This window comes from Dendrobates tinctorius, unplaced genomic scaffold (assembly GCF_039654945.1).
Source record: "Dendrobates tinctorius isolate UK_male_01 unplaced genomic scaffold, ASM3965494v1 ptg000039l, whole genome shotgun sequence".
In the NCBI taxonomy this organism is placed as follows: Eukaryota; Metazoa; Chordata; class Amphibia; order Anura; family Dendrobatidae; genus Dendrobates; species Dendrobates tinctorius.
Genome location: NW_027361707.1, coordinates 22,611,019 through 22,633,829, shown reverse-complemented (window position 1 = coordinate 22,633,829; position 22,811 = coordinate 22,611,019). Strand labels below are relative to the sequence as shown.

The window sequence follows — 22,811 nt, the reverse complement described above, 5'->3', positions numbered from 1 at the left end:
ATAGATGTGCGAGCTACCCCATAATGCCTTGAATCAATCATATTACATGGTCTAGATGCCAATAGTGGAGAATGGGTTAATCCTGTGCTTTCTGGACGGGAGCCGTTTGGTATGACTGAGCCTTAACACTGATATGTAAGAAAACTTGGCACTCAGAATAGATGAGATTAAATAAATGATTTAATATGTAATCCAACAATAAAGGTTAACCAACGTTCCGGTCTACATTAGGTCAACCTGACCACGGAGGTTGGCACAAAAAAATTATGCAATGGTGCCCTCACCCTATATGTCCTCATCACACCCTCAACTATACACAGAGTGTAACCCAAAACCACAGCAACAGAATGTGGTGCGCATAGACATGGGACTAAAGACGTGCTCACACTGTCATACATGAAAAAAATCGAAGGAAAAGAAACCTAAAAAGAACTTTGGTATACGTGAAAACCCCCAGACCCTAAATGTATTAAAATTGGAAAAGAACTTAGAAGGGGAATACGCAAACAAACCGCTGTAGAAGCAATAGAGAAAACAATAGCAAGATAATCCTTCACTGGGGAGCTGGGACTCCAAACATCCATCTAACATATCTTGGAATATAGCCAGCAAGGACTGCATGTGCCAGAAGGGTATAAATAGTCCTTCTTAAGATGTGATTGAACAAACCAAAGAAGAGAAAACACCTGCACAGAAGCAACACAGCAAAGGCAAGAGCACAATCAGCAGTTGGACAGAGACAAAACAGGCTGTGGTCCAACAGAGATGGAAACCGACCCCCAGCCAGAGATCACTGGATCGAGTCCTGGAGTCGAGCCATGATGCCGTTGAATAGACTAAGTATGTTTAAGTTGTATGGTAAATGAAAAGGTGGCACTGGGAACAGAAGTGGTAATGAGAGAAAAAAATAAAATGGCAAAAAATTGTGGGAGTTATTAGCAGCAAAAACACTGGCACTGCTGGATCCAGCTGTCTCTCCAGTATTAGTAGTAGTACCAAACACAGGTCACAATTGCCCTACTCTGCCCCTGGCAAGTATATATAGTGTAGAGGAAATAAAGGGTGTAAAAGAACATATGACATCATTTACTTCAGCAGGATGATGTTACCTCTGACGGTAACACAATCAGTTTCAGCCAGTGTTCTATAAAGTCAATCTCAGCTGCAAAAACATCTAATTCTTAAAACAGCATATTTTCTATTCTATCAGTTAAACTTCTATCCATTCAGACCTTTAGTCCCCCTAGCCAATAGCATCCGGGTGCTCTGGAAGATATTTTACAAGAACTTCTATATGTTGATGTACTGGATGAGATGAAAAGTCAGACTTCATACTCAAATGACATTGGGTAAGAAATTAAGGAGACAAACGATATGCCTGTGTTGCGGTCTCTGGCACCTGTCATGGTAGACGTATTTCGAGTCAGGGCAAATCTCAATGTGTGAATCAGAAAGGGTCAATAAGCTCTAAACATTTCCAACATTGCCTCGTCATGGATAATAATGATGATTAGGAACCAAATCGGGGGCCGAGGATGTTAAGTCATCATAGGGCGGAGGCAGGCAGAGTCGACGTTAAAGAGCAGAGCCAATGTTCCACCAGATCTGCTTTTTCTGCAAGAAGCTCGTTAACAGGTGATGTTGGTATGTGAGCATCAACAGTACCTGAAGCTCTGTGGGTGGTCGTGACCAGTCCTATGTGCGAGTGTGTGGGAGTAGCAAACTGACCTTTTTCTCCACACAATCATCTTTGTGGTTACCAGTCCACACCGGCAAGTAGTGCCTTGTTGTGGTCATCAGCTTCCTCCTCCTACCTATACATTGCATAACTTCACATTTTCTGTGCACCAGAACATGCGTTCAGGTATCAGTCTGTGTGGAAACTGAACTCTCCCATGTCCATGCTCACTATAATCGAGGCCAAATCACCTGGATTGTACTGCGTTTTACTAAAGAATTATGAATGTTTAGCCTGAATGCAAGATACCTAGCTATTAGGTCTAAGGAGTAACATTTCTCCTTGTGGAGAGTGACATATGGGCTCTGGCTTATTCATCGTGGAATGCTTTTTAATATGCAAATTACCTCTTCAAAGAGGAAGAGAACTTGAACTATATAGCGCCACCTGCTGGAAGCAGCAATCCTTCAAGTCACTATTGACCCTTTAATGAGCCATGAAATGTGACTTAAAACAAAAGCCAAATCAGAATCTCAATTTGCAGGCAGTGTTTCAGGGTATTTCCCCTCATCAGTGCAAAGTATAAGAACTGATTTGGCTAGGTGAGAGGCTCTGGAGTGAAGTCTAAGGGGTAGCATTTCTCCTTGTGGAGTGACATACCAGCTCTTCTTGCCGCTGTGCCACCGATCCAACTTGCTTCCAACAGATGGCGTTATAGAGTCCTCTGAAGAGGCAATTTGTATATTAAATTTCCCAAAGGAGCCTTGCACGACAAATAAGCCTCCTTAACTTGGCATGCCAGAGCCGATGTCACTCTCCACAAGGAGAAATATTACCCCTTAGACCTCAGTCCAGAGCCTCTCATCTAGCCAAATCAGTTCTCATGCTTTGCACTGACGAGGGGCAATACCCCGAAACACTGTGTCTGAAATCGAGATTCTGACTTGGCTCTTGTCCTAGCTCGTTAAAGAGTCAATTAGTGATTTGTAGGATTGCTGCTTCCAACACGTGGGCGCTATAGGGTTCAAATCCTCTTCCTCCCTGAAGAGGCAATTTGCATAGCTATCATTATTAATTAAAAAAGGCCGCCCTTGCCAGGTCTAGAAGTGAAATGCAAACATTTTTCAAAACAAGTCATGGTGTTCTGTGATCAAATTTTTGTTTTGGCTCAGCTTCCTTGTAATTTTTGAATTGTGCGTTGGCATCTGTGGTGAATTTGAAATCTGATTTAAAATCATCAGGGTGATCATCTACATACAAACATCATCGGCTTCGGCATACAATGGTCCTTTTTCAGATTATCAATGTTTAAGGACGGACGCTATTGATTAGGTAAAGAGTTTTCAACTAAGTAATACACGTCCAGGAGGAATAACAGAGGACAATCAGAATTCTGAAAACTAGCTCCTTATTGAAAAGTAAATGCTTTGCAGGATGGTTATTGCATAGAACTTGCCTAGTAACATAAATAAAACCAATCCGAGGTATAAAAAGACATCCCGACTTGAATATCTGGAAGAGCTCACGTAAAATGTACAGAACGCGCGTCGGTGCGACGTGAAGGTTAAATGCTCAGATTGTTCCAGTGTTCTAGTCACTAGCATAATTATTTAAACGCGGCTTCTCGCAGGGTTCAGTAGGCTATAATTCACCCCGCACCTCTTTGTTCTTCGAGAATAGACATAATATCTGTCACTTTATCCTCATACTTCTACCAAAAACAATTGTAACATAAGATCCTAATTATAAAAAAAAATCAAAAACTCAAGATAAAAAGCGGACGGCACCGCTGTTACCGTGTATCTTCAAATGATGTGCTGCATGCAGAAGCCCAACAGCTGGGAATCTCGGGTGCCAGACCTGGAAACAGTCAATCCTGGGAATCCATGCAAAGAGAAAAGGTCGCACTTATCGAGACGAAAGTTTCACTGGTTTATTGACATATCATGAACATGTCAAGTCGGGGGAGTGACATAAGGAGTGCAAGGAAGGCTGACAACGGCCGTTTCGCGCTGCTCGAGCGCTTCAACGGGTCCATTGAAGCGCTCAAGCAGCGCGAAACGGCCGTTGTCAGCCTTCCTTGCACTCCTTATGTCACTCCCCCGACTTGACATGTTCATGATATGTCAATAAACCAGTGAAACTTTCGCCTCGATGAGTGCGACCTTTTCTCTTTGCATGGATAAAAAAAAAAAATCAAGTTCATTCACTTCTATTGAGTTCCGACAGAAAAAAAAGCAAAAAAAAACCAAAAAGTAAAAAACAGAAAATAAATTACAGCAATAGACAAATGATCAGAACATTTCATTAAAAAAAAAAAAATGGTGGAATTTAAAAAGGTGGAATGTCATTGTCTATGTTTTTTGGGTAAACAAGACGGCCGCAGTTCTTCAGTTCCATGTGCGTAAGGGCAATGGATGGCGGCACGCGGGCAGCCATCGGGATGGTTGATATAGAACCAGCAGAGTCGCGTCTTTAAGGCGTCGGCTGAGAGTTTGCGTTTGGCTTCTGTCCTGCGCTTATCGGAAGCGGTTTGTGTCTCTTGGGTCCAATCTCGAATGGAAACCATTGAATTCATCACTGAGGGGAAAAAAAAAAAAAAGTCATCAACACCCCCAGAGACCAACATTCAGCAAGGAAAAGGATTCAGTAGATGATAATCTTAAGCGTTATGGACACCTGAGGGGTAGATATTTTTCCTAAATTTATAAATTTGGGGTTAAAAGCAATTTTTGCAATTAGGTTATATTAAAAAATGTTGCACCATGTTGCTTCTACAGAGACTCTTCTCTGCACATTGCTGGCTGCAGAATGAGTTAACCGAAAATCCGCCAGTGAGATCACTTGAAAAAAGCAGTGTGCAACTCTTTTGTTTTTTTTTTTAAAAGGAGTTTCATCCGAGGATGACTGTTCAAACCAAGCATAGACGCTCAGTGCACCCTTGGCATAGCCAAACAGTTCAGAGCACCATCCCACCTACTGGTTTTCCCTCTGTCTTTGCCCCTTTATTTCGATTGACAGCTCTGAACTGTTTGGCATCTGGACTTGGTTTGAACAGTCATTCTATACTGACAAACTCCCTTTAACGCTTCTCAGCCGACTTATGACCACATGATCTTTCAGCTCAACTTTCTTGTGGTCTGTGATGACAACTCAGTTAAGAGAACCTTAAAAAAACACAGGTAACATTTATATGCTCTCCTTTCAGAAGGAGCTCACTGACAGATTCTTTGCTAACTCATTCAGAATCCAGCAATATGCAGGGACAGAAAAAGGCTTGCAAATGGATGGATAAATGATAATGTGTATCATTAGAATGTCCAGGCTGTATTCAGACAAGAGATGTTGGTGGAAAGGAAGGCACCAGACTGGTTTCTGCTGATGGAAGATAAGCCACCACCCCAGGTCTGTCTGGTACAGGCTAGTTTTGCTCTCCCGACTAAAACACAAGAACATTCAGCATGCACGAGTATGGGGGGAGGTGATGAGGAACAGAAAGATAGTGAAATAGTAACTATTTTTTTAATTCAATTATTGATCATCTTTTGAAAAGATGTGAATCTTTGCAATGACCTTCATTGCCAAATACCATGTTGAAAGTACTATTTTATCTGCCTAGATCATACTCCTTTAGTAGCAGCTTTGACCTGCAGCTCAAGCAAGCACACGCAGTCAGACATCATTTACAAACACTCTCACTGTTTAATCACGAGGCGGGGCGCACAGACGCTCACACATTGAGAGGGTTTGTAAATCGTGTGAGTGCGGACTGTCGCCAGAGCAGCAGTTCAGTGCAGCTACTAACAGCACTTCAGGACGGTGTTTGGGAGAGAATCGAGCAAAATAAAGCAATGCAGTATATTACAAAGATTCATAACTTTGTAATGCCTAGTGGCAGGGCTGGTACTGTTTAGAGCTGTGGGGGGAGTACGGAGCCAACCGTTTCCTGGAGGCCAGTGCCACACAGGGGACATCGGTCTGCAAGATAACGTCACAGCATCGTGCTGCCTACATCCACTGCATAACAGGATAGAAGAAGACAGGGCGGTGAATGAAGAGACTGGATTAGGGGAATATAAATATTTCTTTTTGTAGGCCATGGTGACTATAATAGTATATGGAAGGACCACCAGACTATATGAGGGACTCGGGTGGCCAGCATACTGTGTGGTGGGGCTCGGGTGGCCAGCACTGTGTGGTGGGGCTCGGGTGGCCAGCATACTGTGTGGTGGGGCTCGGGTGGCCAGCATACTGTGTGGTGGGGCTCGGGTGGCCAGCATACTGTGTGGTGGGGCTCGGGTGGCCAGCATACTGTGTGGTGGGGCTCGGGTGGCCAGCATACTGTGTGGTGGGGCTCGGGTGGCCAGCATACTGTGTGGTGGGGCTCGGGTGGCCAGCATACTGTGTGGTGGGGCTCGGGTGGCCAGCATACTGTGTGGTGGGACACGGGTGGCCAGCATACTGTGTGGTGGGACACGGGTGGCCAGCATACTGTGTGGTGGGACACGGGTGGCCAGCATACTGTGTGGTGGGGCTCGGGTGGCCAGCATACTGTGTGGTGGGGCTCGGGGGGCCATCATACTGTGTGGTGGGGCTCGGGGGGCCATCATACTGTGTGGTGGGGCTCGGGTGGCCAGCATACTGTGTGGTGGGGCTCGGGTGGCCAGCATACTGTGTTGTGGGGCTCGGGTGGCCAGCATACTGTGTGGTGGGACACGGGTGGCCAGCATACTGTGTGGTGGGACACGGGTGGCCAGCATACTGTGTGGTGGGACACGGGTGGCCAGCATACTGTGTGGTGGGACACGGGTGGCCAGCATACTGTGTGGTGGGGCTCGGGTGGCCATCATACTGTGTGGTGGGGCTCGGGTGGCCATCATACTGTGTGGTGGGGCTCGGGTGGCCATCATACTGTGTGGTGGGGCTCGGGTGGCCATCATACTGTGTGGTGGGGCTCGGGTGGCCATCATACTGTGTGGTGGGGCTCGGGTGGCCATCATACTGTGTGGTGGGGCTCGGGTGGCCATCATACTGTGTGGTGGGGCTCGGGTGGCCATCATACTGTGGTGGGTGGGGGGAGAGGGAGTTGGGTTGACCACCATACTGTGGCACACAACTTAATATGTGGTTGCACACCTTTTGGAATAAATAACTGATCAATCACTTCCTATAATCATCAACAAGCTTCTTACACTTCTTAACTGGAATTTTGGACCACTCTTCTTTTGCAAACTGCTCCTGGTCTCATATTTGAAGGCGCCTTCTTGCAGTAACAGCAATTTGGACCCCTTCACGACCTATGACTTATAGGTACATCATAGGTCATGTATCCCCCTTGGAAGTGGGCACAGGCGCTGAGCCCACATCTTTTCCGGCACATGACCGCTGATCTGATCAAATCACTCCCCATTCACCTCAGTCAAAATAGAACAATAAAAAAAATACACATTTGGTATCTCTGTGCTCAGAAATATGCGATCTATCAAAATATAAAAACAATCCGATCGGTAAACGGCGTAACGATAAAAAAAAGAAAAGAATTACGATTTTTTTGGTCGCGGCAACATTGTAATAAAATCTAATAATGGGCGATCAAAAGATCGTATCTGCCTCAAAATATCATTAAAAATGTCTGTTTGGTGTGCAAAAAAATAAGCCCTCACAAAGCCACAGATCAGGAAAAATGGAGACGCCAAGGGTCTCGAAAATGGCGCAAATTTTCTTTTCTTTTTTAAAAAATGGAGATTCTATGGGTCTCGAAAATGGGTTTTTTTTTTTGTTTTTTTTTAATACAAACTTTGGAATTTTTTTCACCACTTCAAGAACCTACCGTATACATGTTTGGAATCTGCAAACTTGTAATGACCTGGATCCTCATAATGGCAGGTCAGTTTAGCATTTATTGACCATGGTAAAAAAAAAAAAAAAAAAAAAAAAAAAAAAGGAAAAGAAAAATAATTATGGCATTGGACATGTTTTGTTTTGCAATTTCACCGCACTTGAAATTTTTTTCATGTTTTCCAGTACAGTACATGGTAAAATCAAGGGTGATGTTCATAAAAAAAACAAAAAAAAAAAAAAAACAACCAACAACAACAAGCCCTCACATGGCCATTTTGACTGAAGAATAAAAAAAAAAAAGTTATGGCTCTGGGAAGAAGGGGAGCAAAAAACAAACTCTAAAACAGAAAATTCCAAGGTCGTTAAAGGGAACCTGTCAGCAGGATTGTGCACAGTAACCTACACAGTGTCAGGTCGGCGCCATTATACTGATTACAATGATACCTGGTGATGAAATCCGTCCTGTGGCTGTTTCTTAATCTTTATTTTCAGTTTTGTGTTAATGAGATTCTCGTGTCCTAAGGCCGGGCTGGTACATGTAGTGCTCTGATTAGGTAATCATAATGCAGACTGCTGACAGGTCACTGCTATCTCACTGACCTGCCCCCTAGTTTACACAATGAATACTTGCTGAATATAAAAAAATTAAAAAAAAAACAACAAACTTCTGCACTTCTAGGTTACTGTGTACAATCCTGCTGACAGTTTCCCTTTAAGGGGGTTAACATTTCTCCACAGGGGATCAATAGAATATAGATCCGGACTCCTTACTGGCCAGTTCAGAACTCTTCAGTGCTTTGCTTCCATTAGTTTCTGGGGGCTTCTTGAACTATGTTTGCAATCATTATCCTGCTGGAAGACCCGTGACCTAGGATGCAAACCCAGCTTTCTGACACTGGGCACTACATTACGACCCAAAATCCTTTGTTAATCTACAGATTTCAAGATGCTTTGCACATAGTCAAGGCACTCAGAGGCAGCAAAAGAACCCCATAACATCTTTGAACCTCCACCATATTTGGCTGTAGGTAAGTGCTTTACTAGAAACCTGTATCTTGGTCACATCTGTCCACAAGACACTTTCCCAGAAAGATTTTGGCTTACTCACAAACATTTCGGCAAACTGTAGACTAGCTTTTTTTTTTTTTTTTTTTTAAGGTCTCTGGTGTCAGCAGTTGGGTCCACCTGGGTCTCGTGCCATAGTGTTTCATTTCATTAAAATGGTGACGGATAGTTTGCACTGACACTGATGCATCCTGAGCCTGAAGGATATCTTGAATTTCTTTGGAACTTTATTGGCGCTGCTTATCCACCATCCAGGTTATCCTACGATGCAAGCTTTCACAAATTTTCCTCTGCTGACCACATCCAGAGAGATTCCTCCCACACTCCAAAGACAATACTGATAGGGAATTTAGATTGTGAGCCCCATCAGGGACAGTGATGAAAATGTGTGCAAAACTGTAAAGCGCTGCGGAATATGTTAGCGCTATATAAAAATAAAGATTATTATTATTATTATTATTCTTCTGTCAGATAATACTCAGTTTCTTCCTGAAAATGATTGCAAACACAAATTCTTTGGTATTATTATCTTCATTTAATTTGTCTTAAATGAAAAAACACAAAAGAGAAGCAAAAAGCAAAACATTGATCATTTCACACAAAACTCCAAAAATGGGCCACACAAAAGTATTGGCACCCTCAGCCTAATACTTGGTTGCACAACCTTTAGCCAAAATAACTGCGACCAACCGCTTCCGGTAACCATCAATGAGTTTCTTACAATGCTCTGCTGGAATTTTAGACCATTCTTCTTTGGCAAACTGCTCCAGGTCCCTGATATTAGAAGGGTGCCTTCTCCAAACTGCCATTTTTAGATCTCTCCACAGGTGTTCTATGGGATTCAGGTCTGGACTCATTGCTGGCCACCTTAGAAGTCTCCAGTGCTTTCTCTCAAACCATTTTCTAGTGCTTTTTGAAGTGTGTTTTGGGTCATTGTCCTGCTGGAAGACCCATGGCCTCTGAAGGAGACCCAGCTTTCTCACACTGGGCCCTACATTATGCTGCAAAATTTGTTGGTAGTCTTCAGACTTCATAATGCCATGCACACGGTCAAGCAGTCCAGTGCCAGAGGCAGCAAAGCAACCCCAAAACATCAGGAAACCTCCGCCATGTTTGACTGTAGGGACCGTGTTCTTTTCTTTGAATGCCTCTTTTTTCCTCCTGTAAACTCTATGTTGATGCCTTTGCCCAAAAAGCTCTACTTTTATCTCATCTGACCAGAGAACATTCTTCCAAAACGTTTTAGGCTTTTTCAGGTAAGTTTTGGAAAACTCCAGCCTGGCTTTTTTATGTCTCGGGTTAAGAAGTGGGGTCTTCCTGGGTCTCCTACCATACAGTCCCTTTTCATTCAGACGCCGACGGATAGTACGGGTTGACACTGTTGTACCCTCGGACTGCAGGGCAGCTTGAACTTGTTTGGATGTTAGTCGAGGTTCTTTATCCAACATCCGCACAATCTTGCGTTGAAATCTCTTGTCAATTTTTCTTTTCCATCCACATCTAGGGAGGTTAGCCACAGTGCCATGGGCTTTAAACTTCTTGATGACACTGCGCACGGTAGACACTGGAACATTCTGGTCTTTGGAGATGGACTTGTAGCCTTGAGATTGCTCATGCTTCCTCACAATTTGGTTTCTCAAGTCCTCAGACAGTTCTTTGGTCTTCTTTCTTTTCTCCATGCTCAATGTGGTACACACAAGGACACAGGACAGAGGTTGAGTCGACTTTAATCCATGTCAACTGGCTGCAAGTGTGATTTAGCTATTGCCAACACCTATTAGGTGCCACAGGTAAGTTACAGGTGCTGTTAATTACACAAATTAGAGAAGCATCACATGATTTTTCGAACAGTGCCAATACTTTTGTCCACCCTCTTTTTTCTGTTTGGTGTGGAATTATATCCAATTTGGCTTTAGGACAATTCATTTTGTGTTTTTTCATTTAAGACAAATTAAATGAAGATAATAATACCAAAGAATTTGTGTTTGCAATCATTTTCAGGAAGAAACTGAGTATTATCTGACAGAATTGCAGGGGTGTCAATACTTTTGGCCACAACTGTAGGTTTATATTACATTCCCTGGTGGATTAGGGTAGACTATAGGTTTATATTACATTCCCTGGTGGATTAGGGTAGACTATAGGTTTATATTACATTCCCTGGTTGATTAGGGTAGACTATAGGTTTATATTATGTTCCCTGGTGGACTAGGGTAGTCTATAGGTTAATATGTTCCCTGGTAGTCTAGAGTAGACTATAGGTTTATATTATACTTCATGGTAGTGTGGGGGTAGACTACAGATTTAAATTATATTCCCTGGTGGACTACAGTAGACTATAGATTTATTTTATGTTCACTGGTGGTCTAGGTTAGACTATGGGTTTATTTTATGTTCCGTGGTGGTCTAGCGTAGACTATAGGTTTATATTATATTCCCTGGTGGACTAGGGTAGACTATATGCTTATATTATGTTCCCCGGTGGTCTATGGTAGAAGTAGTGTTATTATTGCATTCTTTGGCAGACTAGGGAAGTGGAGGGGGTAATACTGTATTCCATACAATGGGATAAGATAGAAGGGTTACACTGTGTTCTGTTGTAGTGTAGGGTAGAGGAAGGAGGTTAATACCTGGTGATGCTGTGGTCTTTACTCATGTCTCCTGCTTGGTCCTGTCTCTGACTTTATGCATATAGGCACAGTCAGCCTTCCATGTTGCGCTGGGCTCAATGACTGGCTGCAGCGCTGTCAACTTGACATCAACATTGCAGGCAGCAGAAACGGGGGCAGCGGCAGAGACAACTTTCGACCCGTGGGTAAAGGGACGCCAGCCCCTGGCTATGGGACGCCGCCACTGCCAAGGGTCAACAGGTGCTGCCATAGCCTGTGGGTGACATACAGGGCAGTGGCGTTCTAAAGACACCTTTCCCCGTGTGTGTCAGGAGCACTTAGGACATTATGGACGTAGCCCTAGAGGTGGTAACGTATTAATGTTACCTTGAAAGACCTGATGATTGTTCCGGAGCAGGGTCTGCAGACCTCCACACTCATTCTTCAGTCTCTGTAATGTCGCCTTTTCAAGGACTTCAGCTACTTCTCGCAATGGAAGACTTCCTATAATGGAAATGAAAAACATCAAAACAGGCATCCTGGTGCCCCAAGTAATAGACATGCCTGTCCTGTACACGAGCCGCGCTGCTGCCATGTGCTAAAGCATACACCCAAAAGCAGGAACCCAAGAAGCTAGTCCTGTCCTGAGGAAATGAACTGCGCAATCATCCTTTTTGTGGCCCTATATAACAGGGCTTAATTTACAGGGTAGTAATCTAGGTCGAATGTTTCCCAAGGAGCCTCAAAGAAATGTAACCCCCAGATGCAACTTTAATACCAACGCCTCGCCTGTACACCATTACTATTTCGCATCATGTGACCGTATTAGGCTACTTTCACACATCCGTTTTTTTAAATCCGGCACGATGCAGCGAAAATTGTGAAAATCGGATTCGGAATTGGATCCGTTTTTTTCACATAGAATGTAATGATCGCCGCACCGTGCCGGATGGACATGCGGCGCCTCCGGGTTTTGCCGGATACGGCAAACATGCGCCGTCTGGCGTCTGCAAAAAACGTTGGCTGCAACTTTTTTTGCAGCGCCGGACCGGCTTTTTCAACAGAGCATGCCTGGGCACTGTGAGTTTTAACCCCACAAGTGCCCGGCGCGCATCTCTCTCTCTCTCCATACCCTTCTTTGGCTGGCTCTCTCGTCCCCCGCTGTCTCTCTGGCTGCTCTCTCGTCCACCGCTGTCTCTCTGGCTGCTCTCTCGTCCACCGCTGTCTCTCTGGCTGCTCTCTCGTCCACCGCTGTCTCGCTGGCTGGCTCTCTCGTCCACCGCTGTCTCGCTGGCTGGCTCTCTCGTCCCCCGATGCTGCGGCTCCTTTAAATGTCCTCCAAGCCGCATCAGGCGCCGCATGTACATCCGGTGTCACCGCTGCAGGCCGGATCCGGCGGCCCGGCTTTTCGCCGCACGCCGCCGGACCCCTGACACCGGATGTGTGAAAAAGGCCTTAGGCTCCACTTACAACATCTTAGAGCCCTATATTTGGTCTTTACACTAGAAAAAGCCTGTAATAACGTCCCCCGCTCCTGGCTCCTTCCTGTAATAACGTCCCCCGCTCCTGGCTCCTTCCTGTAATAACGAACCCCGCTCCTGGCTCCTTCCTGTAATAACGTCCCCCGCTCCTGGCTCCTTCCTGTAATAACGTCCCCCGCTCCTGGCTCCTTCCTGTAATAACGTCCCCCGCTCCGGGCTCCCTCCTGTAATAACGTCCCCCGCTCCGGGTTCCCTCCTGTAATAACGTCCCCCGCTCCGGGCTCCCTCCTGTAATAACGTCCCCCGCTCCGGGCTCCTTCCTGTTATAACGTCCCCCGCTCCGGGCTCCTTCCTGTTATAACGTCCCCCGCTCCGGGCTCCTTCCTGTTATAACGTCCCCCGCTCCGGGCTCCTTCCTGTAATAACGTCCCCCGCTCCGGGCTCCTTCCTATAATAATGTCCCCCTTCCTGGGCTCCTTCTTGTAATAATCCCCCCTTCCTGGGCTCCTCCCTATAATAATGTCCCCCTTCCTGGGCTCCATCCTGTAATAATGCCCCCCTTCCTGGGCTCCTTCCTATAATAATGTCCCCCGTTCTCGGCTCCTTCCCGTTTTAATGTCAAATATCCGGTGTTTTCACAGGTCTAAGAAAATTAGGAACTATTCTTGAGCTAGGTCAGTATCAGATCGGTGCAGTGCAGGCTACCCCCTTAGTGGCCGGAACTAGAAATCTACGTGGACTGGACACCAGAGCTTCAACACCATGTAGTGTCTGATCTCAGGTACTGCAGCTCACACATTCACTTCAGAAGAGAGCTAAACTTCAGGCCCGAGGATCGGTCACTATGCACGTATGGTCCTATGGTGAACTGTTCTGGCTCCATACACCGCTATGTTCAGCTACAGTATTTTTAGGATTACAAGACGCATTTTTTAACATTAAAAACTCATTAAAAAGTGTGTGCGTATTATGGTCCGGAGTCAACTTCCTGTAATGGAGGAGAACGCTGACACCACGTCCTCCCCGATCACTAAGAACTGGCCTCTGTCCTCCTGTCTGACAAGGTGTAAAGCAGGAGAGGAAGCTGCAGGCACTGAATGGAGGCTGCAGGAGCTGGGCAGCTGAAAGACCTTCAGCACCAATAATTCCAGGACTTTCCAGGTCATGTGCTAGAGTTAATCAAGCAGAAGGTCGTGCAAATGCTCAACTCCTGAAGCCTCCATACAGGTCCTGATCAGGAACTGCAGGATGTGGTAATGTATAGCGTGTGCATGCGTATGTATACAGTTGTGGCCAAAAGTATTGACACCCCTGCAATTCTGTCAGATAATACTCAGTTTCTTCCTGAAAATGATTGCAAACACAAATTCTTTGGTATTATTATCTTCATTTAATTTGTCTTAAATGAAAAAACACAAAAGAGAATGAAGCAAAAAGCAAAACATTGATCATTTCACACACAACTCCAAAAATGGGCCAGACAAAAGTATTGGCACCCTCAGCCTAATACTTGGTTGCACAACCTTTAGACAAAATAACTGTGACCAACCGCTTCCGGTAACCATCAATGAGTTTCTTACAATGCTCTGCTGGAATTTTAGACCATTCTTCTTTGGCAAACTGCTCCAGGTCCCTGATATTAGAAGGGTGCCTTCTCCAAACTGCCATTTTTAGATCTCTCCACAGGTGTTCTATGGGATTCAGGTCTGGACTCATTGCTGGCCACCTTAGAAGTCTCCAGTGCTTTCTCTCAAACCATTTTCTAGTGATTTTTGAAGTGTGTTTTGGGTCATTGTCCTGCTGGAAGACCCATGACCTCTGAGGGAGACCCAACTTTCTCACACTGGGCCCTACATGCTGCAAAATTTGTTGGTAGTCTTCAAACTTCATAATGCCATGCACACGGTCAAGCAATCCAGTGCCAGAAGCAGCAGCAAAACAACCCCAAAACATCAGGGAACCTCCGCCATGTTTGACTGTAGGGACCGTGTTCTTTTCTTTGAATGCCTCTTTTTTTCTCCTGTAAACTCTATGTTGATGCCTTTGCCCAAAAAGCTCTACTTTTGTCTCATCTGACCAGAGAACATTCTTCCAAAATGTTTTAGGCTTTTTCAGGTAAATTTTGGCAAACTCCAGCCTGGCTTTTTTATGTCTTGGGGTGGGGTAAGAAGTGGGGTCTTCCTAGGTCTCCTACCATACAGTCCCTTTTCATTCAGACGCCGACGGATAGTACGGGTTGACACTGTTGTACCCTTGGACTGCAGGGCAGCTTGAACTTGTTTGGATGTTAGTCGAGGTTCTTTATCCAACATCCGCACAATCTTGCGCTGAAATCTCTTGTCAATTTTTCCTTTCCGTCCACATCTAGGGAGGTTAGTCACAGTGCCATGGGCTTTAAACTTCTTGATGACACTGCGCACGGTAGACACAGGAACATTCAGGTCTTTGGAGATGGACTTGTAGCCTTGAGATTGCTCATGCTTCCTCACAATTTGGTTTCTCAAGTCCTCAGACAGTTCTTTGGTCTTCTTTCTTTTCTCCATGCTCAATGTGGTACACACAAGGACACAGGACAGAGGTTGAGTCAACTTTAATCCATGTCAACTGGCTGCAAGTGTGATTTAGTTATTGCCAACACCTGTTAGGTGCCACAGGCAAGTTACAGGTGCTGTTAATTACACAAATTAGAGAAGCATCACATGATTTTTCGAACAGTGCCAATACTTTTGTCCACCCTCTTTTTCTGTTTGGTGTGGAATTATATCCAATTTGGCTTTAGGACAATTCTTTTTGTGTTTTTTTCCATTTAAGACAAATTAAATGAACATAATAATACCAAAGAATTTGTGTTTGCAATCATTTTCAGGAAGAAACTGAGTATTATCTGACAGAATTGCTGGGGTGTCAATACTTTTGGCCACAACTGTAAGTACATGTAGCAGAGCTACGTGCATGCTGCAGAGTTGCGTGCAAGCGCATGCAACAGAGCTGTGTGTATTTAAATGTGCATGCAGCAGAGCTGTGTATTTATATATATGTGCATGCAGCAGAGCTGTGTATTTATATATATGTGCATGCAGCAGAGCTGTGTGTACGTAAATATAGCAGAGCTGTGGGGTGTATGTGCATGCAGCAGAGCTGTGTGTACGTAAATATAGCAGAGCTGTGGGGTGTATGTGCATGCAGCAGAGCTGTGTGTATGTAAATATAGCAGAGGTGTGTGTATGTATGCAGAAGAACTGTGTGCGTGTATATGTGCATGCAGCAGACCTGTGTGTACGGAAATATAGCAGAGCTGTGTGTATGTATAGGTGCATGTAGCAGAGCTGTGTGTATGTATATGTGCAGGTGCAGCAGGGCTGTGTTGTGTGTATAACAATGCAGAGACACTAACAATAGATTTATTATCTTCCTATTTTACCCTAGTACATTAACATTCGTGATAGTGACCTCTGCACTTTACACCGCCAGGGACAATCAATAGGAAAAAGTGTTTTTCCTCTTTTCTGCTGTCTAATCCTGGGGTGCATCTTGTGGTAAGATGTGTCTCATAGTCCAAAAAACATGGATCTAAAAGAAAGATGATGATACTTGCGTCCATTGTTCCAGGTTTGCTCGGCTCCTCCGTCTGTAGAGCGTTTGTCCTTCTCTTCTAGTAATAACTGTGCGACCTGCAGCACCACCTTATCAGTGAAGTCTCTGGGGAGTAAGGCGCAGTTCCTGACTTGTTCCACTTTGTCTCTGGGCCTGAACCCGAATATCCAGTCAGCAGGTTCTTTCTGTAAGCAATGCTTAGTGCTGTTCAAGGTAAAGGCATCGTGTGCAGAGTCCGTGTTATGTTCACAGGTCCCAGAAGCTGCTGCATGTGTTACAGAGTCAGCTGCATGACTGGAGATGTACCGAGACCTCCGGGCATCGGCCTGTGGCTCCTCTGCAGGAGAGTAACCCCGCGACTTCCCTATAAGGCACACCTGGAATTAGGTGAACAGAAAGGAAATTGCATTTCATTATTTACCTTGTACCGTTACATCCTGTATTATACTCCAGAGCTGCACTCACTATTCAGCTGGTGCAGTCACTGTGTACATATATTACATTACTGATCCTGAGTTACATCCTGTGTTATACCCCAGAGCTGCACTCACTATTCTGCTGGTGCAGTCACTGTGTGTGTACATACATTACATTACTGATCCTGAGTTACATCCTGTATTATACTCCGGAGCTGCACTCACTATTCAGCTGGTGCAGTCACTGTGTACATATATTACATTACTGATCCCGAGTTACATCCTGTGTTATACCCCAGAGCTGCACTCACTATTCTGCTGGTGCAGTCACTGTGTACATACATTACACTACTGATCCTGAGTTACATCTTGTATTATACCCCAGAGCTGCACTCACTATTCTGCTGGTGCAGTCACTGTGTATATACATTACTGATCCTGAGTTACATCCTGTGTTATACCCCAGAGCTGCACTCACTATTCTGCTGGTGCAGTCACTGTGTACATACATTACACTACTGATCCTGAGTTACATCTTGTATTATACCCCAGAGCTGCACTCACTATTCTGCTGGTGCAGTCACTGTGTATATACATTACTGATCCTGAGTTACATCCTGTGTTATACCCCAGAGCTGCACTCACTATTCTGCTGGTGCAGTCACTGTGTACATACATTACACTACTGATCCTGAGTTACATCTTGTATTATACCCCAGAGCTGCACTCACTATTCTGCTGGTGCAGTCACTGTGTATATACATAACTGATCCTGAGTTACATCCTGTGTTATACCCCAGAGCTGCGCTCATTATTCTGCTGGTGCAGTCACTGTGTATATACATTACTGATCCTGAGTTACATCCTGTATTATACTCCGGAGCTGCACTCACTGTTCTGCTGGTGCAGTCACTGTGTACATACATTACATTACTGATCCTGAGTTACATCCAGAGCTGCACTCACTATTCTGCTGGTGCAGTCTCTTTGTGCATACATTACTGATCCTGAGTTACAGCCTGTATTATACTCCAGAGCTCCACTCACTATTCTGCTGGTGCATTCACTGTGTACATACATTACTGATCCTGAGTTACATCTTGTATTATACCCCAGAGCTGCACTCACTATTCTGCTGGTGCAGTCACTGTGTATATACATTACTGATCCTGAGTTACATCCTGTGTTATACCCCAGAGCTGCGCTCATTATTCTGCTGGTGCAGTCACTGTGTACATACATTACATTACTGATCCTGAGTTACATCCTGTATTATACTCCGGAGCTGCACTCACTGTTCTGCTGGTGCAGTCACTGTGTACATACATTACATTACTGATCCTGAGTTACATCCAGAGCTGCACTCACTATTCTGCTGGTGCAGTCCCTTTGTGCATACATTACATTACTGATCCTGAGTTACAGCCTGTATTATACTCCAGAGCTCCACTCACTATTCTGCTGGTGCAGTCACTGTGTACATACATTACATTACTGATCCTGAGTTACATCCTGTATTATACCCCAGAGCTCCACTCACTATTCTGCTGGTGCAGTCACTGTGTGCATACATTACATTACTGATCCTGAGATACATCCTGTATTATACCCCAGAGCTGCACTCATAATTCTGCTGGTGCAGTCCCTTTGTGCATACATTACTGATCCTGAGTTACAGCCCGTATTATACTCCAGAGCTGCACTCACTATTCTGCCGATGCAGTCACTGAGTGTCACGTCGCCGTCAGACTCGGGGCCTGCTGTCCCAGCCTCGGCCACTAGGAGGCGCCGAAATGTCACGTCGCCGTCAGACTCGGGGCCTGCTGTCCCGGCCTCGGCCACTAGGAGGCGCCGGACTGTCACATCACCGTCAGACTCGGGGCCTGCTGTCCCAGCCTCGGCCACTAGGAGGCGCCGGACTGTCACGTCGCCGTCAGACTCGGGGCCTGCTGTCCCGGCCTCGGCCACTAGGAGGCGCCGGACTGTCACATCACCGTCAGACTCGGGGCCTGCTGTTCCTGCCTCAGCCACCGGGAGGCGCAGTGGTTCGCCCCCGAGTGATGGCGGCGACAGAGAAGGGGCTCCTGCGCAGGCATCAGGTGGACGCAGGCTCCGCTCCTCAGTCGGTCATGGAGGGGTTGGTGCATCACCATCTGGCCTGGTCCTGGGGGCGGTCCAGATGACATCATCAGTCCGGGAGCCTGTGAGGGATGACCTGATCCCTCAAATACCTTGGGACTGGTCTTGCAAGCCGCCGGATATATTCTTGGTTCCCCTGTGTGTTACTGTGTGATTTGCTATTGTTTGACTCTGACCTCAGCCTGGATTTCTGACCCCTCTACTGCCTGACGATTTTATACCTCTGCTCGTCTCCCGTTTTGTGACCTTGGCCTGGACTCTCGACTCTGCCACTGCCTGCCGTTTCTGTACCTTCGCTGCTCGCCTGGTTTATGACTACGTTTTTTGGCTCCCTGCCTTCTTCCCTATTGGTGACCGTCCTGCTCTGGCGCACTGCTTCTAGACAGCCACCCCCTGGGCCTTGCTACAATTCCAGATCCAATTCCAGTTAAGGGTCTCGGGGTGCTGTCCCTACTGCAGTCTAGATCCGCGGACGGACGTCACACTGAGTACATACATTCAGGATCAGTAATGTATGTACACAGTGACGGCACCAGCAGAATAGTGAGTGCAGCTCTGGGGTATAATACAGGATGTAACTCAGGATCAGTAATGTAATGTATGTACACAGTGACTGCACCAGCAGAATAGTGAGTGCAGCTCTGGGGTATAATACAGGATGTAACTCAGGATCAGTAATGTAATGTATGTACACAGTGACTGCACCAGCAGAATAGAGAGTGCAGCTCTGGAGTATAACACAGGATGTAACTCAGGATCAGTACAGGATCAGTAATGTAATGTATGTACACAGTGACTGCACCAGCAGAATAGAGAGTGCAGCTCTGGAGTATAACACAGGATGTAACTCAGGATCAGTAATGTAATGTATGTACACAATGACTGCACCAGCAGAATAGTGAGTGCAGCTCTGGAGGATAATACAGGATGTAACTCAGGATCAGTAATGTAATGTATGTACACAGTGACTGCACCAGCAGAATAGTGAGTGCAGCTCTGGAGTATAATACAGGATGTAACTCAGGATCAGTAATGTAATGTATGCAGGGCTGTGGAGTCGGTAAGCCAAACCTGCGACTCCGACTCCTCAATTTCCCTTACACCGACTCCGACTCCCACACATATTGCTTATATTTAAGTGAAAAATTTATTGTAGTACAATGTGAACCTCAGACATTTAATCATTTTTATGATCCAATAATCAAGATATTTAGATAGAACAGAATATATATTGGTGTACTACCCGGTTTTCATTCTTTTTGGTACAGATATGATATGGATAGACAGATATGGATATATAGATAGATAGAGTAGATTTCTAATCTGCTTTTACTATTGAAAACATTATCTATGAGCTCAAAAACCTTTCAGGTGATGCAGTTTTTTAAAAAGCTGATCTGCTTTTGCAGCTGAAAAACGTATCCTCAAAAAACACAGGAAAAACGCTGTGTGTGAATGTAGCCTTAGATCAGGAATATAACAGCCATTTATAGGACATTTCATAACTTTCCCAAACTCCTATGAAAAAATATTCTGCACATTCTGCATTGAATTACTGTACCCAATTTATTATATATTTTAGGAGTCGGAGTCGGTCCATTTTATACCGACTCCAACTCCGACTCCACCAAAATGAGCACCGACTCCGACTCCACGACTCCGACTCCACAGCCCTGAATGTATGTACACAGTGACTGCACCAGCAGAATAGTGAGTGCAGCTCTGGGGTATAATACAGGATGTTACTCAGGATCAGTACAGGATCAGTAATGTAATGTATGTACACAGTGACTTTACCAGCAGAATAGTGAGTGCAGCTCTGGAGTATAATACAGGATGTAACTCAGGATCAGTAATGTAATGTATATACACAGTGACTGCACCAGCAGAATAGTGAGTGCAGCTCTGGGGTATAATACAGGATGTAACTCAGGATCAGTACAGGATCAGTAATGTAATGTATGTACACAGTGACTGCACCAGCAGAATAGTGAGTGCAGCTCTGGAGTATAATACAGGATGTAACTCAGGATCAGTAATGTAATGTATGTACACAGTGACTGCACCAGCAGAATAGTGAGTGCAGCTCTGGGGTATAATAGAGGATGTAACTCAGGATCAGTAATGTAATGTAATGTATGTACACAGTGACTGCACCAGCAGAATAGTCAGTGCAGCTCTGGGGTATAATACAGGATGTAACTCAGAATCAGTAATGTAATGTATGTACACAGTGACGGCACCAGCAGAATAGTGAGTGCAGCTCTGGAGTATAATACAGGATGTAACTCAGGATCAGTACAGGATCAGTAATGTAATGTATGTACACAGTGACTGCACCAGCAGAATAGTGATTGCAGCTCTGGGGTATAATGCAGGATGTAACTCAGGATCAGTAATATAATGTATGTACACAGTGACTGCACCAGCAGAATAGTGAGTGCAGCTCTGGGGTATAATGCAGGATGTAACTCAGGATCAGTAATGTAATGTATGTAAACAGTGACGGAACCAGAAGAATAGTGAGTGCAGCTCTGGGGTATAATACCGGATCGGTATGGAATATGCTAAAATATCAGACAGAAGAGGGCGTCACTCACTCTTTTAGTTGAGGGGATTCTCAGACAATCCTCTTCCACAATGAATCCGCACTGAACGCCGACTTCAGTGACATAATCCAGGTATTCTCTGTACTGAGGCTTCTTACTGGATTTCCTGTTGTATTTTCCATAGAAGTTGAAGAAGCAGCATGGCAGCACGAAGAAGCTGCAGGAGTAAGATGACCTGGAGGAGAAGATGTGGATCACGGCAAGAAACAAGCGGCGGCCTGTCCGCTGGAGGAGACCTGCACAGTCCTCAGCCAGCGAGCGGCTCCTCGCACAGGAACCGAGAGCAAATCTAAGTTCACGTACAGTGTGCGCCGTCCTCGGGGACACTTATAGAGGCTGTGCAATAAATGAGTACACCCACTTAAGATTCTAATCAATAACTCCCTAAAAACAACAATTTCATAACTTTCACAAGACTGAGCTCCATGGAGCATTTTTTAACCCCCGACATGAAGGTAAGGCCAATGATATAACTTTCATTGCAAAATCTTCAGTTGTACGCACATTAGCTGATGCAAAAATGAGTACACCCCACATCAAAGAGCACTACATCTAGCATCTTTTATGACCTCCATGATTGTAAAGATCACCACCGAGTCTTTTATGCACAAATGAAAGCTGCTTTATTTAACCCCTTCACCCCGGGGCGAGTTTTCTTTATTTCCTCCCCTTCTTCCCAGAGCCATCACTTTTTTCTTTAACTTTTTTTTTTTTTTATCAATATGGCCATGTGAGGGCTTGTTTTTTTTTTTTTTGCGGGACGATCTGTACTTTTGAATGACACCATTGTTTTTAGCTGCTAGCATTCGTCCCCATGCATATCTAAGTGTAAATTACCTCTGTCTGGTTGTTGTGATGCCACTTTCCTGGCAATTTTAAAAAAACAGAAGCAAATGTTTGTCAAATAGCAGGATGAAAATTGTGTTTGACATTGTTTTATCCCTTTATGTGTTAGTTTTCAACATGTACTTGGCCAAATGTTTTGCACATTTTTATATGGATAGTCAAATTTTGCCTAAAATTTAGTATTTTTTGTGTTTGTGTGTGTTTTCGGTTAAACATGGCAAAGACAAAGACAAATTTAATCACCAGATATCAGGAAGCTTATTATTCTGAGAGTGAAGTCAAGCGAAAGCCAAAAAGAGGAATTCAGCTGCTCTCAGAGTTAAGTGTCACATACAATAAAGAAAAAAGGCTATGGAACAGCTGACACCTAGTAGTGGACGACCACGGGAAACTTCCTCCAAAGTTGATCAGATTATTAAGGAAAAGTCGGTATCTGATGTCCATGAAAGTGCTGTACAGATACAACCCGAAAATAATGAAGAATATGGGGTCAAAGTGATTCTATGGTGTGACTGCCAAGAGCAGTAGGGTTG

At 44.9% G+C, this 22,811-nt stretch overlaps 1 protein-coding gene across 1 annotated transcript in view; it reads right to left on the bottom strand.

Moving 5' to 3' along the window:
• Positions 1 to 3,753: 3,753 nt before the first annotated feature.
• The window catches only part of TRMT44 (tRNA methyltransferase 44 homolog), a 42,165-nt gene continuing 23,107 nt past the window's right edge, over positions 3,754 to 22,811 (bottom strand). Inside the window, exons 8-11 of the mRNA XM_073574558.1 lie at positions 21,424 to 21,607; positions 16,266 to 16,645; positions 11,581 to 11,693; positions 3,754 to 4,258 (exon numbers count right to left, since the gene is read on the bottom strand). Of these exons, the coding sequence (XP_073430659.1) occupies positions 4,026 to 4,258; positions 11,581 to 11,693; positions 16,266 to 16,645; positions 21,424 to 21,607 (910 nt within the window). The 3' untranslated portion in view covers positions 3,754 to 4,025. The remainder of the gene's footprint in view (positions 4,259 to 11,580; positions 11,694 to 16,265; positions 16,646 to 21,423; positions 21,608 to 22,811) is intronic.